The sequence below is a fragment of the Oncorhynchus masou genome, chromosome 2 (assembly GCF_036934945.1).
Source record: "Oncorhynchus masou masou isolate Uvic2021 chromosome 2, UVic_Omas_1.1, whole genome shotgun sequence".
Taxonomy (NCBI): domain Eukaryota; kingdom Metazoa; phylum Chordata; class Actinopteri; order Salmoniformes; family Salmonidae; genus Oncorhynchus; species Oncorhynchus masou.
This window is the reverse complement of record NC_088213.1, coordinates 16,001,662-16,020,506: the sequence shown is the minus strand read 5'-3', so window position 1 is coordinate 16,020,506 and position 18,845 is coordinate 16,001,662. Positions and strand designations below refer to the sequence as shown.

General features: G+C 46.9%; 2 protein-coding genes across 7 annotated transcripts in view; both read left to right on the top strand.

Moving 5' to 3' along the window:
- The window catches only part of LOC135555988 (zinc finger protein 609-like), a 90,586-nt gene extending 82,595 nt beyond the window's left edge, over positions 1 to 7,991 (top strand). The window contains 2 exon segments of the mRNA XM_064988836.1: positions 370 to 448; positions 3,548 to 7,991. Of these exon segments, the coding sequence (XP_064844908.1) occupies positions 370 to 443 (74 nt within the window). The 3' untranslated portion in view covers positions 444 to 448; positions 3,548 to 7,991.
- Positions 7,992 to 8,787: 796 nt separating this feature from the next.
- The window catches only part of LOC135555958 (GRAM domain-containing protein 2A-like), a 35,194-nt gene continuing 25,136 nt past the window's right edge, over positions 8,788 to 18,845 (top strand). For 4 of the 6 annotated variants that reach the window (XM_064988816.1, XM_064988824.1, XM_064988781.1 and 1 more), the window contains exons 1-2: positions 8,788 to 9,095; positions 15,251 to 15,364. In XM_064988816.1, the coding sequence (XP_064844888.1) occupies positions 8,977 to 9,095; positions 15,251 to 15,364 (233 nt within the window). In that variant the 5' untranslated portion in view covers positions 8,788 to 8,976. Of the gene's footprint in view, positions 9,096 to 10,341; positions 10,567 to 15,250; positions 15,365 to 18,845 lie in introns of those variants that run through there. The other 2 variants (XM_064988808.1, XM_064988798.1) reach the window with 2 other exon arrangements.

Sequence of the window (18,845 nt, the reverse complement as noted above, 5' to 3'; positions counted from 1 at the left end):
GTCGCAGCCAAACACCACTTTTACTATAATGACTGACGAGGCTTTCGGAAACTCTTACTGATACACAACTGATGTACCCTCCCCAACTGATGTACCCTCCCCAACTGATGTACCCTCCCCAACTGATGTACCCTCCCCAACTGATGTACCCTCCCCAACTGATGTACCCTCCCCAACTGATGCACCCTCCCCAACCGATGCACCCTCCCCAACCGATGCACCCTCCCCAACCGATGCACCCTCCCCAGCCGATGCACCCTCCCCAGCCGATGCACCCTCCCCAGCCGATGCACCCTCCCCAGCCGATGCACCCTCCCCAGCCGATGCACCCTCCCCAACTGATGTATATACATTTTCCGCCTCGCACAGGTCTCTCGTCATCAGCTATTGTTGCCAGTCAGCAAGCCGCAGCCCCCTCCCTCTACCCCCCGGCGCGGAGATGAAAACGGTAAGGCCCCTAGTCAGACTGACGGACAGGCACACAAACAGAATCAAATGGATCTTAAAGAGAAAAATACATTAGCAGACAGAGAGCAGTTCAATAACCAAATGGACGGTATCACACCAAATACTTGGTACTGTGTGCACACTAACCAAACTGTGTCATAGACGACGCCAATGGAGACAGCTCGTCTTACTGGGGTCTGACACATACAACCACAATGACTCTACACACTAAATACTTTACAATTTACATACTTTTAAAACGTGTGCGTGTGTGTGCCTCTATCAGTTACACATACACATCAGTACATACACATAACAAATAGGTCACACCAATGGGAGTATCATGGTCTCATTAGCCAGACAAATAGATACTGGGGTCAGATGTGGCCGTATGGACAGAGAGCATGGTGGGAAAAGATGTAGACATGCAGTACTTTGACAACCTGTAGCTTCTATGCCTCATTACATATGAGAAAATATGCTTTACTTTACAATCGCACTGACTTAGTACTACTGGCCTGTACAACAGTCTGATACACAGCTCCCTGGGAAAAGACTTAGTACTACTGGCCTGGACAACAGTCTGATACACAGCTCCCTGGGAAAAGACTTAGTACTACTGGCCTGGACAACAGTCTGATACACAGCTCCCTGGGAAAAGACTTAGTACTACTGGCCTGGACAACAGTCTGATACACAGCTCCCTGGGATAAGACTTAGTACTACTGGCCTGGACAACAGTCTGATACACAGCTCCCTGGGATAAGACTTAGTACTACTGGCCTGGACAACAGTCTGATACACAGCTCCCTGGGATAAGACTTAGTACTACTGGCCTGGACAACAGTCTGATACACAGCTCCCTGGGAAAAGACTTAGTACTACTGGCCTAGACAACAGTCTGATACACAGCTCCCTGGGAAAAGACTTAGTACTACTGGCCTGGACAACAGTCTGATACACAGCTCCCTGGGAAAAGACTTAGTACTACTGGCCTGTACAACAGTCTGATACACAGCTCCCTGGGAAAAGACTTAGTACTACTGGCCTGGACAACAGTCTGATACACAGCTCCCTGGGAAAAGACTTAGTACTACTGGCCTGGACAACAGTCTGATACACAGCTCCCTGGGAAAAGACTTAGTACTACTGGCCTGGACAACAGTCTGATACACAGCTCCCTGGGAAAAGACTTAGTACTACTGGCCTGGACAACAGTCTGATACACAGCTCCCTGGGAAAAGACTTAGTACTACTGGCCTGTACAACAGTCTGATACACAGCTCCCTGGGAAAAGACTTAGTACTACTGGCCTGGACAACAGTCTGATACACAGCTCCCTGGGAAAAGACTTAGTACTACTGGCCTGGACAACAGTCTGATACACAGCTCCCTGGGAAAAGACTTAGTACTACTGGCCTGGACAACAGTCTGATACACAGCTCCCTGGGAAAAGACTTAGTACTACTGGCCTGGACAACAGTCTGATACACAGCTCCCTGGGAAAAGACTTAGTACTACTGGCCTGGACAACAGTCTGATACACAGCTCCCTGGGAAAAGACTTAGTACTACTGGCCTGGACAACAGTCTGATACACAGCTCCCTGGGAAAAGACTTAGTACTACTGGCCTGTACAACAGTCTGATACACAGCTCCCTGGGAAAAGACTTAGTACTACTGGCCTGGACAACAGTCTGATACACAGCTCCCTGGGAAAAGACTTAGTACTACTGGCCTGGACAACAGTCTGATACACAGCTCCCTGGGAAAAGACTTAGTACTACTGGCCTGGACAACAGTCTGATACACAGCTCCCTGGGAAAAGACTTAGTACTACTGGCCTGGACAACAGTCTGATACACAGCTCCCTGGGAAAAGACTTAGTACTACTGGCCTGTACAACAGTCTGATACACAGCTCCCTGGGAAAAGACTTAGTACTACTGGCCTGGACAACAGTCTGATACACAGCTCCCTGGGAAAAGACTTAGTACTACTGGCCTGGACAACAGTCTGATACACAGCTCCCTGGGAAAAGACTTAGTACTACTGGCCTGGACAACAGTCTGATACACAGCTCCCTGGGAAAAGACTTAGTACTACTGGCCTGGACAACAGTCTGATACACAGCTCCCTGGGAAAAGACTTAGTACTACTGGCCTGGACAACAGTCTGATACACAGCTCCCTGGGAAAAGACTTAGTACTACTGGCCTGGACAACAGTCTGATACACAGCTCCCTGGGAAAAGACTTAGTACTACTGGCCTGGACAACAGTCTGATACACAGCTCCCTGGGAAAAGACTTAGTACTACTGGCCTGGACAACAGTCTGATACACAGCTCCCTGGGAAAAGACTTAGTACTACTGGCCTGGACAACAGTCTGATACACAGCTCCCTGGGAAAAGACTTAGTACTACTGGCCTGTACAACAGTCTGATACACAGCTCCCTGGGAAAAGACTTAGTACTACTGGCCTGGACAACAGTCTGATACACAGCTCCCTGGGAAAAGACTTAGTACTACTGGCCTGGACAACAGTCTGATACACAGCTCCCTGGGAAAAGACTTCAACAAAGGCTCGACTGTGCTAGCTAGCAGCCTCAGTATGCAGCAGCAACAGCTCTTATGCCTTCAGTTCAGTTGTTCGTCCTAAGCAGGTAGAACAGCAGCAGAGCCGTGAATCACAGTAGTGATACTATAATAGAGACAGTGTAATCACAGGCTGCCCTGACCTCTAGTGGCTGACCTCTGCCTTGTTTCTGGATGTGGAATACCTTATCGAGAGTCTTCTGTTGGATTTGCTTCCTCAGCTTGGTATTCAAGTGTAAAATGTCACTCACATAGACGTCACAGTGGTCAAAACGGCTGCATTTAAATGTTTTAGCCATTTTTACATTTTGAGGTAATATTGTAATTTACAATAGTAGTGATACTAGTCATTAGATTGGGTAATCTACGCGTCATTAGATTGGGTAATCTACGTGTCATTATAGTGGGTAATCTACGTGTCATTATAGTGGGTAATCTACGTGTCTTGAACATAGTTTTGAACTTGAATTTAGCCAACCATTTTCTGTCTTGTGCCATTTCCACAGGGAGACGTGACCGACACCTCGCCACCCTGCAAAGATTCATGTGACTGGCTCACATGAGGAAGCCCTGGGCTCCGAGTCCATTTTAGACATCAGTTGAATGGTGTTTCTATATTTGTAGTTCTCTGCCTGAATGTCCGGCAGATTATTTTTCTTCTCCTAGCAGCATCTTTTTCCCTGGTTTCCCTCCTGCCCCACCGTGGACTGGGACTGACCTCATCCAAGGTTCAAAGCCATCACTGTCTGCCCATGTGCACACCTCCGCTGATATCTATTGGTCTTTGCACTGTTGATGAACGAACACATGCAAAAATAGACCAATTGACTGCCTGAAAAGCTGAAAAGGGGTTCTGACTGCATAGTTTATTTCAGTCCCATGCAGAACGGGGCTGGGTGGCTGGGGGGGTGATGGGGGAGGGGTCAAACTAAAATAAAGACTGACAAAACTAAACAAGTCAATCATGTTGAAATGTTTGAACTTGCTGTTGTTGACCTGTTGTACCCAGTGTGCCAGTATATCCTGACAATTGTCATTAGTAGGTTTACTGTGTGTGGTGAAAGGACGCTTGAGGAGAGAGGCTCAACCTCCTCAGACTTCTATAGGCGTTGAAGGGTTTGTTTTCTCGTCCCTCAACCAGCCATTTGCTCGCTAAACACCTCTTGGTTCACTTTTCAGGGATAGACATAATTATTGTGTGAAGGGAACACATTCACCTCAATACAGTTCATGTTTTGTGTTTTCTTGACATTTGCATTGTTCATTTCACGGCATGAGTGACTTTTCTTTCAGTTAACTTGATTCCTCCCCACTTCCCAATCTATCCTTTTAATGTGTTTTTGATATGCCAGTCTCACTTCACCCTTTCCATACACTGAATCAGCCAAATCACACACATACCCTGGCTCACTCTGATCAATATTGCACTGACTGATGGACAGTTGTAACCATGGTTTCTGTTCAGAAGTGTAGAGCTGTTTGTTACCTCAGAACACTGGGGATCATCTACTGAAGAGGTCGGCCATTTTCACCTGTCAGCCTACAGTACCTTACTGGTCCTTCAATCGGCACAGCAAATGGACCAGCTCGTTATCCTGTCAATTTCCATGGAGGAAGAATCAAACAACTGATTGCAGAGAATGAGGAAGGATGCACAATGTAAAGTCAAGGCATAACCATGGAGGAGCGATGCCCGGCTAGACAACACACAACCAACCACGCACATCTAGCTGCTAGCTCAGAGCGACCCCATCCCGTCAGCAACACCACTTGTGGGCAGCGCTTCACTCCTATATATCCTTGGCTTAGCAACCCTTCCCCCATATTACAGTAGTGCAGCACTGAGCCAATGGGGGAGTCCCAGTAGATTCAACCAAGCCTGGCCAATGTCTGGCACTCCTATCACTGGGTGGCCCTTTAGGTGACAACTGCCAGAGACTGTTACATGGTCACATTACAGCTGGGCTCCCCTCAGTAGAGGGACATCGCCTCATTCAACCCCCTCTCTCTGCCACTCACCTCATTCAACCCCCTCTCTCTGCCACTCACCTCATTCAACCCCCTCTCTCTGCCACTCACCTCACTCAACTCCCACTCTCTCAGACCAGTGGGGCTTGTAGGGGTTTTGGAGATGAGGGGGGGTGTAGTCAGACCAGTGGGGCAGTAGGGGTTTTGGAGATGAGGGTGGTGTAGTCATACCAGTGGGGCACTAGGGGTTTTGGAGATTAAGGGGGAGTGTAGTCTCTCAGACCAGTGGGGCACTAGGGTTTTGGAGATTAGGGGGGAGTGTAGTCTCTTAGACCAGTGGGGCACTAGGTGTTTTGGAGATGAGGGGGGAGTGTTGTCTCTCAGACCAGTTGGGCACTAAGGGTTTTGGAGATGAGGGGGGAGTGTAGTCTCTCAGACAGGTGGGGCATTAGGGGTTTTGGAGATGAGGGGGGAGTGTAGTCTCTCAGACAGGTGGGACATTAGGGGTTTTGGAGATGAGGGGGGAGTGTAGTCTCTCAGACCAGTTGGGCACTAAGGGTTTTGGAGATGAGGGGGGAGTGTAGTCTCTCAGACAGGTGGGGCATTAGGGGTTTTGGAGATGAGGGGGGAGTGTAGTCTCTCAGACAGGTGGGACATTAGGGGTTTTGGAGATGAGGGGGGAGTGTAGTCTCTCAGACAGGTGGGACATTAGGGGTTTTGGAGATGAGGGGGGAGTGTAGTCTCTCAGACCAGTGGGGCACTAGGTGTTTTGGAGATGAGGGGGTGTTAATCAAAGGCTATTTAAAAACAGTCACGGTGATCTTAGATAGGTTCTTTACCTGTTTATTTATTCAAGAACCCTTTTTGGAGAAGATCTAGGGATGTTGTCTGGATTGAAGCATGGATGAACTCTTGAGTTGCGAAGCTTAATTTAACCTTTGTGCCCATTTAAGCAAGTAGCCATGAAATGATGCCTCCGTAGTGGGATACAGCACTTAAAACACAACACAATGTCCTCCCCTCCACTAATGTAGACGCTGTAAAAAGACTCCTTTCCTATTCACACGAAGTAGTCGCTATACAATGTATAGAAAAGGCTTCCTATGGTGCGTGAGCTGGAGTCGTTGAGAGTGAAGCAAAACCAGTCATTAAAAGTCAAAGATGTATATTTATTTTTTCTATTTTCAGGGAGGGGTACTTGCGCTATACAAACGAGGCTTGTTGACAGTCTGCCCTGTAAGAAACTGTGGAATGTTCCAGAAGTCAACATACTGCTGGCCAGAACATTATCACGATTGTCAGGTAGCTTTTCTTTTTTGTGTAATTTTGTTCAGTATTGAAGTACATATATACACCTGGATTTCACTAACTTGAACCTGCTAGCTTGGTGGTGTAACCCCTGGTTAAGGACTAGGACAGTTAACATATTAGTCTCATTGTGTTGCTAGTTTCTTGTCCTATAGGACTAGGCCAGTTAACATATTAGTCTCATTGTGTTGCTAGTTTCTTGTCCTATAGGACTAGGACAGTTAACATATTAGTCTCATTGTGTTGCTAGTTTATTGTCCTATAGGACTAGGACAGTTAACATATTAGTCTCATTGTGTTGCTAGGTTCTTGTCCTATAGGACTAGGCCAGTTAACATATTAGTCTCATTGTGTTGCTAGTTTCTTGTCCTATAGGACTAGGACAGTTAACATATTAGTCTCATTGTGTTGCTAGTTTCTTGTCCTATAGGACTAGGACAGTTAACATATTAGTCTCATTGTGTTGCTAGTTTCTTGTCCTATAGGACTAGGACAGTTAACATATTAGTCTCATTGTGTTGCTAGTTTCTTGTCCTATAGGACTAGGCCAGTTAACATATTAGTCTCATTGTGTTGCTAGTTTCTTGTCCTATAGGACTAGGACAGTTAACATATTAGTCTCATTGTGTTGCTAGTTTCTTGTCCTATAGGACTAGGCCAGTTAACATATTAGTCTCATTGTGTTGCTAGTTTCTTGTCCTATAGGACTAGGACAGTTAACATATTAGTCTCATTGTGTTGCTAGTTTCTTGTCCTATAGGACTAGGACAGTTAACATATTAGTCTCATTGTGTTGCTAGTTTCTTGTCCTATAGGACTAGGACAGTTAACATATTAGTCTCATTGTGTTGCTAGTTTCTTGTCCACAAGTGTCATGGTTCATAAATGGAATGGTGTTGCAACCTGTATATCTGAATGTGACAGTGTGTTGAGATGTCCTGTACAACTAATATCTAATAGAAATATAGACCGCTGTGACGTTGTATGACACATCAGTGGATTGTCATTTCTACATGTCCCAAGCAGAATGGCTTTCCACTATACTGGAGGAAGAGACCAGTGCATTGCTCCAAAGGACAGAGATTTAGACTTGGTAGTAGGTTGAATAAGAATCGTATTGCCTTGGGGGTATGATAAAGCCACACAAGCAAGTACTTACTATCCAGCAACTTAAAGGAAAAAGCTCTGGATTTTGTCTTATTTTTAGAGGACATTCTTTCTTTGTTAGCTTCTCTTTGATTGAGTTGTTTTTTTGTTCTCCAGAATGGCAGTTGCTTCAGTTGTCTCAATTGGTGCTTATAAAAACATCCTTTATCCCTGGGAACAAAGGCACTCTTTCCGACCTCTTAAATGACCAGTTCATGTCTCGTCTCCCTCCTCACCTTCCTCACGGGCCCTCTCGTCTCCCTCCTCACCTTCCTCAGGGGCCCTCTCGTGTCACTCAAAACCCTCAAAGTATCCGTCACTGGTACTTGCAAGGATGTTTACAACGGTTTTCATTTCTATGGTTGAGCCCTGTCTCCTGTGGTCTCACCCCTTCCCTCACTCTTCTCCTTCATCCTCCCCTTCAGGAGTTTATGTAAAGTGTGCATTACCACCACGGTTCTTTTTTATACAATACTGTAACTTGCCTTTGTACATTTGGGCGAAAAATAAATCTTTTTATGAGACAATCATATCTGTCATGTCTGACTGGCTTGCTTTATTCAGTCATAAGGGGTTGGAAGTGGACAATCGAAATGATAGCTATTGCATATGTTGAAAAATCATTTTGTTTATCAAATGCATGTCGATGCTTCTTCATTAACTTGAATGTCAATAATTGACAAACTTCTGTTAATATGATCAAATATATGAAGATATGATACTGTGGTTCAACAGTAGTGTTGACTTGGCACTGTTTCTCAACCTCCGGTTCCAGGACCAGCACCGGCCCCTGGGATGTTGCCGATTGGTCCCTTACAGGGATGTATTAAAGCAATGAGCTAAAATAACCACTAGAGGGTGGTGTTCCCAAATAATTATGAGAAGTGGGCTATTATGCAAATTGTCTATATAGAATTTCATAATACACACCGGTAACATAAGCCTCCATTGACCTAAACAGGCAATTTACTCAAACTTACCGCAAAGTAAAATTAGAGGCTTAGTACAAAGAACATAACATTTGAGAACATTTTCATCATCGATCACCACTTCATTGCACCTTTTGGTAAACCTTTCAAATGTGTAGTTTGTCTTAATGGCTGCTGAACCAGTCCAGCCAACAGTTAGGATATTTTCCTAAATAACCCCCCACCCTACCCCCAAGTCCCTTCTCCCCATCCAGGGTGCTCCATGTGCAACAACTTGATGATTCTGCTGCAACAGCGGGGGATTATGCAAGGATGATTTTGTTCAGTGTAAATGTGAAATCTGATTATCTCCTGTGTCCTCAGTGGGGGAGGGAGAGTGTAAGGTCTGGAGGGGGTTAGCTAGAGGAGAGAGGGTGGAGATGTGCTGAGGCATTGGCTTCTACAGCAGGCGCCTGGAAGTAGGAGGAGCAGGGTAGAGACTCACTGGCAGGGACGACGTGGGGACGCGGTACGGCACGGTAGTATGCAGCGGAGGCTCTTGCTCTGCGACGACAAGGGTGCGGTGGCAGACAGCGCAGGGGTTAATGGGATGCACTATCTACGCAGCCAGCCCTGAGGCCCTGCCAGGTGAAGAGGCCACAGGCCGGGACCACCGACACCACCACCGACCCCATGGTCCCTGCTACCAGAAGATACCAGCCAGGTCAGTCAGCCCTGTTACCTGCCATGGCAGTCAGCCCTGTTACCTGTTCACTTTCTTTGGTGAGGCAATAGGTCGGTTTCTCAGACCCAGATTAAGATCATTCCTGGACTAAAAAGCACTCTAGTCCAGTAGTAGCCGTATTTTGGGTTGAAGAAACCGTCCTGTACAGTGCAAACATAAGGAACAACGGTGGGATTTCTCCTAGTGTGGAGGTTTGTGTAATGACTTCCTTGAACTGAGATACAACTTCTATTTACTGATGTGACTTTTCCCTTGAACCTCAGAGCTGTGGAACATCCACCTTCTACACTACTAGTAAAGGTCTATGCTAGCCTCTTCTCTACGTGTATTAGTATGCTCACAGCACGCAGGCAGGTGTTGTGTATTCACAGTGTAAACCGTGTCTGTCCTCTACGTTGACTTTATTCACCCCTGACGTTGTTCCATGATTAATAGAGCTCAAGGGGGTGAGTGTGTGTGTGTGCATCCTCAGAGTGGCAACAGAAAGGTTCAAGGATATCAGAGACTCATGTGTTCTGGTAGTCAGTTCGCCTATAAGTACTGGTAGGAGTACATTGAATAGAAGGAATACAGTAACAATATGAAACTGGTCGGGTGCAGGAAATAATATTAGCAGGATGGAGAGTAAAAGAAAGTCATGGTTGTGATGGTATGGCGTTCCTTAGAGGATGGAAATGCTCGTAGCAGGATTTTCAGCACCACAGATCTTTGCACAGTGTCCTCCCTGCACAAGCTAAATAACACCAATATGCAGTATTATTTAAAATAACTTTTGGACTGTAACAGGCCAAATACAGCTATATTTTGGGGGGCTTCGGCCTACTCAGGAAAATGATGGCATTTTATTGATGTATAATTTATTCAACTCAGACATGGATTTATCAGTTGTATTACCATATAAAGTCTGAATCAACTTCATATAACAATTATAAACATCTTACTTGAAAAGGCTACTGTGGTAGGCCTAATGTGATTTGCTTCCACCACTCAGTAAGGTGAAAAGGTGCAGTTACTTTCTGCCTTGGAATATAACAAAATAGATTTAAATTGCATTTGGTTGTATCATTACGATTAGTACAAGCGAGCGTAATCACACGATTAGGTTCTTTTAAATCCGTTGATCAAAGCTTTACCAAACCGTGAATGACACAGCGGTGGCGTATTCTCAACCAACCTCACGGATTCCCTGCGCAACAAGTTGACAAGCGGCCAGTGCTTCTTGTCTCGCCGCATGTCTCTTTGCTTCAAATTGTGTCATTTTACGCAATTTTACTTCTTTTTTTCCCAATGGACATTTCGCTATAGCTACTTTGCGCCATGTGAAGCTGTGGCTGGTACCAATTCAACCTTGTGGAGGACATGACAGTTACTTCGGCTGAATAAAATAAGACGACTGGCCTACCTGTGCAGCGGTACGTTGCGGAAGGTTATTCGTAAAGGCAAAGATTGCGTGAGTTGACAGTCTCTCATATCTCGAGAGTTTGTCGTCTATTTTTTATTGACAGTTGTCAAACGTATAAGTTGTTTATAATGAATCTAGGCCCTAGTGTAAGTACCTCAGGTGTATGAAGTAGGGCAGGCTGTATAAGCAGGTTATTAGTCTCGTTTCTAAATCAATTGGGGCAGTCCCGCCAATAACCTCCTGATTGTGTACCTTATACTTTATCACAGTCTACAGGCTTATAACTATAAAAATGGTCAGATTGATTTTATTTGTCACATTTTAGCCTCTATACTTTCTATATTTTTCAATGAGTGACATTCCTACAATATATTTGTTTCTGAAAATTATTTGAAGCTCGCATTTGTTGACAAAGGATCAACAAAACTGTGAACAATGTAGGTACAGTATGCTACTTTTTTTTACAATAGGTTTGTTGGTTAAAATAAGGGTAGACATTCATACTAATGCCATTTGCGTATTTGAGTCATATTATTCAAAAACCAAGGGGTTATATCTAATTAGTTGTGGAAATCTTCGACTATGTGGTTTAAATCTAAGCGTCAGTGACGCATAGTCGACGGTTGTTTGCTGTAGACAGTAGTCTACCTAATCAGAGCCATTTGAATGGGCGCAAGTGATGTCCCTCTCTATACACTCAGGCTTGCTTGAAAGGAGCCCTCAATGTAGCTCCTTTGAAATTCAAATTATTTTTATTTCCTGTAAGGGAACTTTGTGTGGTGACGAAATGTTCAAGACACATCAACATAAAACATGTAGGCTACAGTACACATGCAAGCAGATGTGTTAAAACAAAACCTGTTGCAAAGGATCTGGCCTTGCAATACAAGTGCACCCTGTCTCTGATTCTGTAGAGTAACTGTTAAACTCACAAACAGGATATTGACCAACCTCCACTCATGTTGTCATCTTGTTTATCTTGTGGGGAGAGAACCGGTCCAGGATGCCTATATAGTCTACAGTCTCCGCTTGTAGTGTAGCAGTGTGGATATGGTATCTCACAGACCAAAGTCCTTCTTTGTGTTATGGTTTCATAGACAACTATCTGCATCACAATTTGCCTGATTGTAGTCCATATGTAGGCAACAGGTACAAATATGGACTAGCCTTCATAACTAATAATAATGGAGGCTACAGATGTATTGGTGATTAGGCCATATCAGGACCACAATATGACATAACCCAGCTGCAGCCAATTATGCAAAGCATACCTTTCTCAGATGCAGGTGGTAGCTAAAGTACTCAGGGCCCTATTAAATCCAACTCCACTTCCTCCCTTACCTTCACTGAGCTCAACTGTAATTAATAGGCCACCTGACTGCAGGCGTTCAGCTTGAACAAGCCCTTTGGTTTGCACAGCTGTGGTGAACCATGAGAGAGGAGAAATGGTTGATCACATTCTGTGTTCTTTTTTTAATACATGCTCTTATGGATAATTTATTGCCCATGGTTTGGCTTAGACTTCAATTTGTCCTGCCATTGCTGACTCTTGTAAGCGTCAGCTGTTCTGGAATAAGATAGCTGAGATTGATAATGATCCTTGTTGAGGCCTGCCTCTCTCAGCCCCGTCTGACCCTATAGTAAAGTGACACCACCAGACACTATCTGCGATCGAGAGGGAGCAGCGCATCATAGCCTCTTCGGGTGTGAGGGGCCACCGAGAGAGAGCGAGTGTGACACTTTGAGGTATAGGCTTCCACTGACTGCTTACGGAGCATATTGGTCAACATTAACAGAAGATGGATGATATGAATGGCTTCATCATCAATGAAAGATGACATGATCTGTACAGTATGTATCACTATACTGTATTGTGTAATTAGATATCATGATATACTGTATTATAGAGGTTGTTGTATTGTTTTGGCTCATTGCAACTTCTAGCTGGAACGTCATTGACCTTGACAGCCTATAGCCTCCGTTAGCTTAGACTGTGTCCATGACTCAGACCTGTTTGTTTGCCTTCCCCGTCTCTCTGAAGACCACGAGACAGGGAGGTGAAGGAGAAATGGTGTGATGCACCTTTAACAGTAGAGGTCCTAGAAACTGCAGCCAGCTTAACTAGATTAGAGTTAATTCGATTGGAGGACGTCTTGTGATGGCTCTGTAGATGTGCCCTAATCAGCAGGAGGACAAGGAGGAGGAGAGGGATGAAGGCTCACATTTAACATTCATTTATGGACAATGGTGTGGCCTTTGTCACTGTTATAAGCCAAGTCAGAGTGAGAGTACTCCATACAAGGAGCCAAGAGGTCCGTTTGGATTCGTATTCCACAGATCGTTTTCTTGTAAGTATTCCAAACTAGTTAACATCTCAGATCATCATTACTTGGTGTCTCAACCACACAAACCATTTTTTGTTTGCATAACATGGTGCCATTTTTCATGTTGTTTCTGGTCATTCTGTTATAACCGATGTTGACATTGACAAGAACTTCCATAGCTTGTGATGCGTTGGCTACCATTTCTTGAAACAACATTTTCAGGTTGTGTTTGTGCCTCATTCACAGAACACAAAGAGACTTGGTCCACAGAAAAGTCTGCACTCTGCAACTTAAGGGAAAGGACTCCCCCCCCCCCCCCCCCCCCCCACCACCACTCTGCCCCACTGTTAAATCAGACCATGTCTGCACTCTGCAACTTAAGGGAAAGGACTCCCCCCACCACCACTCTGCCCCACTGTTAAATCAGACCAAGTCTGCACTCTGCAACTTAAGGGAAAGGACTCCCCCCCACCACTCTGCCCCACTGTTAAATCAGACCAAGTCTGCACTCTGCAACTTAAAGGAAAGGACTCCCCCCACCACCACTCTGCCCCACTGTTAAATCAGACCAAGTCTGCACTCTGCAACTTAAGGGAAGGGACTCCCCCCCCACCACCACTCTGCCCCACTGTTAAATCAGACCAAGTCTGCACTCTGCAACTTAAGGGAAAGGACGCCCCCCCACCACTCTGCCCCACTGTTAAATCAGACCAAGTCTGCACTCTGCAACTTAAGGGAAAGGACTCTTCCCTGCCAGTGAAGGTTTTAGGAGGGAATGGAGGGGTTTAATAGGGTACTTGCCCCACTGTTAAATCCACCACCACTCTGCCCACTGTTAAATCAGACCAAGTCTGCACTCTGCAACTTAAGGGAAAGGACTCCCCCCCCACCACTCTGCCCCACTGTTAAATCAGACCAAGTCTGCACTCTGCAACTTAAGGGAAAGGACTCCCCCCCACCACTCTGCCCCACTGTTAAATCAGACCAAGTCTGCACTCTGCAACTTAAGGGAAAGGACTGGCGTGCCCCCCCCCCACCACTCTGCCCCACTGTTAAATCAGACCAAGTCTGCACTCTGCAACTTAAGGGAAAGGACTCCCCCCCCCCCCACCACTCTGCCCCACTGTTAAATCAGACCAAGTCTGCACTCTGCAACTTAAGGGAAAGGACAGGTCCCCCCCCCCACCACTCTGCCCCACTGTTAAATCAGACCAAGTCTGCACTCTGCAACTTAAGGGAAAGGACTCCCCCACCCACCACTCTGCCCCACTGTTAAATCAGACCAAGTCTGCACTCTGCAACTTAAAGGAAAGGACCCCCCCCCCACCACTCTGCCCCACTGTTAAATCAGACCAAGTCTGCACAACTCAGGGCCTCCAGTTCTGCTGTCCTGATTACTTTCTGTTTATCCAATTGAATACAACGAGTCACACAAGACGTGATAAAATGTCCCTTGGTCTTCTGACTGTTCTGGGAATGGAGGGGTTTAATAGGGTATTATGGGTAAACAATGTCCACGCCAACGGGCCGTAGAATTTGGTGACGATTTCTGGGAATGATGATACCCAGCCCTGAAGTTGCTCCCTCTCGGCCAGTGAAGGTTTTAGGAGGATTAAAGATGTCTTTAGGTAAAGAGGGGTTTAAGATGATCCCTCTCATATTCCCCAATGTGGAGCTATGATTAATTGCTTTACTTTTCTCCCATCTGCATTTATTCTAAAAAAAAGTTAACTTCTGTTTCATGACTTTTAATTTACAATAGACACCTGTTTGCAGCTGGAATAGTTGAATACAGCAACCAAGAACCTATTGTTCACCAGCCTCATCTACTTTGACTGGACTATTACACACAGACAGACTATTACAGTTCATTGGTTATGGACAGGTGGGGGGTTTCTGTGGGAACCATTGAACTAGGACCTTCCGCAACAGGAAGAGGCTTTTTCGTACAGAGAAGTCATTGGTTCAGATGGAATGAACCAGGCCAATTCGAGATAATAAGCAGGAAACTCAGCATGTGATAAATGGCCGGACTGAGTCAGGGCTTTTCTAGAAAACACAAAGCTATTATCAGTCATTCACACCTGTGATTATACAGAGCATGTGGTAACTATGGCCTTTCTCCCAAAAGGGTCACGGTATCATCCAGGGTAGGTGTGTGTGAGTTAGTGGAATGGTGTGCACATGTGTGTTTGAAGAGCACAAGTGGTTGCTCGACAGTGTGCATGAAAGAGCATGAGAAAGTCACCCAGGCCCTGTGCACAGCTTCATTAACCTGTGTTTATTCGCTTGTATATTGATGTAGAATTTGCATGAATGGGTGTGTCCACGCATCAATATGAGCTGTGTTAGAATACACACATGAGAGCCTGTGGATAACTGATGACAGCTCAACTCTGTGTGTTCAGGCCCAACACCATGATGGAACACCAGGAGCAGAATGAAGAGGGAGTCCTCACCTCAACACAGGACCTGGAGACCTCAAAACACCAGGATACTCAAGGAGGCCATCCACAATTCAGGTAGGTAACATGTACACACACCTTTTTAAAGGATCTTTATCTATATACAGACAGGTCCTCTGTATAGACTATTACACACAGACAGATCCTCTGTATAGACTATTACACACAGACAGACAGGTCCTCTGTATAGACTATTACACACAGACAGACAGGTCCTCTGTATAGACTATTACACACAGACAGACAGGTCCTCTGTATAGACTATTACACACAGACAGACAGGTCCTCTGTATAGACTATTAACACAGACAGACAGGTCCTCTGTATAGACTATTACACACAGACAGACAGGTCCTCTGTATAGACTATTACACACAGACAGACAGGTCCTCTGTATAGACTATTACACACAGACAGACAGGTCCTCTGACTATTATAGACTATTAACACAGACAGACAGGTCCTCTGTATAGACTATTAACACAGACAGACAGGTCCTCTGTATAGACTATTACACACAGACAGACAGGTCCTCTGTATAGACTATTACACACAGACAGACAGGTCCTCTGTATAGACTATTACACACAGACAGACAGGTCCTCTGTATAGACTATTACACACAGACAGACAGGTCCTCTGTATAGACTATTACACACAGACAGACAGGTCCTCTGTATAGACTATTACACACAGACAGACAGGTCCTCTGTATAGACTATTACAGGTCCTCTGTATAGACTATTACACACAGACAGACAGGTCCTCTGTATAGACTATTACACACAGACAGACAGGTCCTCTGTATAGACTATTACACACAGACAGACAGGTCCTCTGTATAGACTATTACACACAGACAGACAGGTCCTCTGTATAGACTATTACACACAGACAGACAGGTCCTCTGTATAGACTATTACACACAGACAGACAGGTCCTCTGTATAGACTATTACACACAGACAGACCTGTATAGTCCTCTGTATAGACTATTACACACAGACAGACAGGTCCTCCTGTATAGACTATTACACAGACACACAGACAGACAGGTCCTCTGTATAGACTATTACACACAGACAGACAGGTCCTCTGTATAGACTATTACACACAGACAGACAGGTCCTCTGTATAGACTATTACACACAGACAGACAGGTCCTCTGTATAGACTATTACACACAAACACAGACAGACAGGTCCTCTGTATAGACTATTACACACAGACACAGACAGACAGGTCCTCTGTATAGACTATTACACACAGACAGACAGGTCCTCTGTATAGACTATTACACACAGACAGACAGGTCCTCTGTATAGACTATTACACACAGACAGACAGGTCCTCTGTATAGACTATTACACACAGACAGACAGGTCCTCTGTATAGACTATTACACACAGACAGACAGGTCCTCTGTATAGACTATTACACACAGACAGACAGGTCCTCTGTATAGACTATTACACACAGACAGACAGGTCCTCTGTATGACTATTAGACTATTACACACAGACAGACAGGTCCTCTGTATAGACTATTACACACAGACAGACAGGTCCTCTGTATAGACTCCTCTTTAGACTATTACACACAGACAGACAGGTCCTCTGTATAGACTATTAACACAGACAGACAGGTCCTCTGTATAGACTATTACACACAGACAGACAGGTCCTCTGTATAGACTATTTCACACAAGCAGCCAGACAGACAGGTCCTCTGTATAGACCATTTCACACAAGCAGCCAGACAGACCGGTCCTCTGTATAGACTATTACACACAGACAGACAGGTCCTCTGTATAGACTATTACACACAGACAGACAGGTCCTCTGTATAGACTATTACACACACACAGACAGCAAGTGCAACCTGTCCTCTGTCACGGTGGTAACACTATCACGGTGGGTGCAACCTGACTCCAGGTCACGGACTCCAGTGCAACTGTGGTGCAACCTGACTCCCAGGGCACGGTGGTGCAACCTGACTCCACACCCCCAGTCACGGTGGTGCAACCTGACCCCACGGTGGTGCAACCTGACGTCACGGTGGTGCAACCTGACCACGGTGGTGCAACCTGACTCCAGGGCACGGTGGTGCAACCTTCACGACGGTGGTGCAACCTGACTCCAGGGCACGGTGGTGCAACCTGACTCCAGGGCACGGTGGTGGTCCAGGGCACGGTGGTGCAACCTGACTCCACCGGTGGTGCAACCTGACTCCAGGGCACGGTGGTGGTGCAACCTGACTCCAGGGCACGGTGGTGCAACCTGACCACATCACGGTGGTGCAACCTGACTGACCACATCACGGTGCAACCTGGTGCAACCTGACTGACACGGTGGTCCACATCACGGTGGTGCAACCTGACTCCACATCACGGTGGTGCAACCTGACTCCACGGTGGTGCACGGTGGTGCAACCTGACTCCACATCACGGTGGTGCAACCTGACCCACATCACGGTGGTGCAACCTGACCCTCACACATCACGGTGGTGCAACCTGACGGTGGTGCAACCTGACTCCAGGGCACGGTGGTGCAACCTGACTCCAGGTCACGGTGGTGCAACCTGACTCCACGTCACGGTGGTGCAACCTGACCCCAGGGCACGGTGGTGCAACCTGACCCCAGGGCACGGTGGTGCAACCTGACCCAGGGCACGGTGGTGCAACCTGACCCCAGGGCACGGTGGTGCAACCTGACCCCACGGTGGTGCAACCTGACGGTGGTGCAACCTGACCCCAGGGCACGGTGGTGCAACCTGACCCCAGGGCACGGTGGTGGTGCAACCTGACCCCAGTGCACCTGACGGTGGTGCAACCTGACGGTGGTGCAACCTGACCCCACCCGGTGGTGCAACCTGACTCCAGGGCACGGTGGTGCAACCTGACAACCTGACCCAGGTCACGGTGGTGCAACCTGACCCCAGGTCACGGTGGTGCAACCTGACCCCAGGGCACGGTGGTGCAACCTGACCCCAGGGCACGGTGGTGCAACCTGGCACGGTGGTGCAACCCCCAGGGCACGGTGGTGCAACCTGACCCCAGGGCACGGTGGTGCAACCTGACCCCAGGGCACGGTGGTGCAACCTGAACCTGACCTGACCAGGGCACGGTGGTGCAACCTGACCCCAGGGCACGGTGGTGCAACCTGACCCCAGGGCACGGTGGTGCAACCTGTGGTGCAACCTGACCCCAGGGCACGGTGGTGCAACCTGACCCCACGTCACGGTGGTGCAGGGCTTAATCGGTGGTGCAACCTGACCCAGGGCACGGTGGTGTCACGGTGGTGCAACCTGACTCCAGGGCACGGTGGTGGGCACGGTGGTGCAACCTGACCCACGTCACGGTGGTGCAACCGGTGGTGCAACCTGCACGGTGGTGCAACCACCCCAGGGCACGGTGGTGCAACCTGACCCCAGGGCACGGTGGTGCAACCTGACCCAGGGCACGGTGGTGCAACCTGACTCCAGGGCACGGTGGTGCAACCTGACTCCCACGGTGGTGCAACCTGGTGGTGCAACCTGAC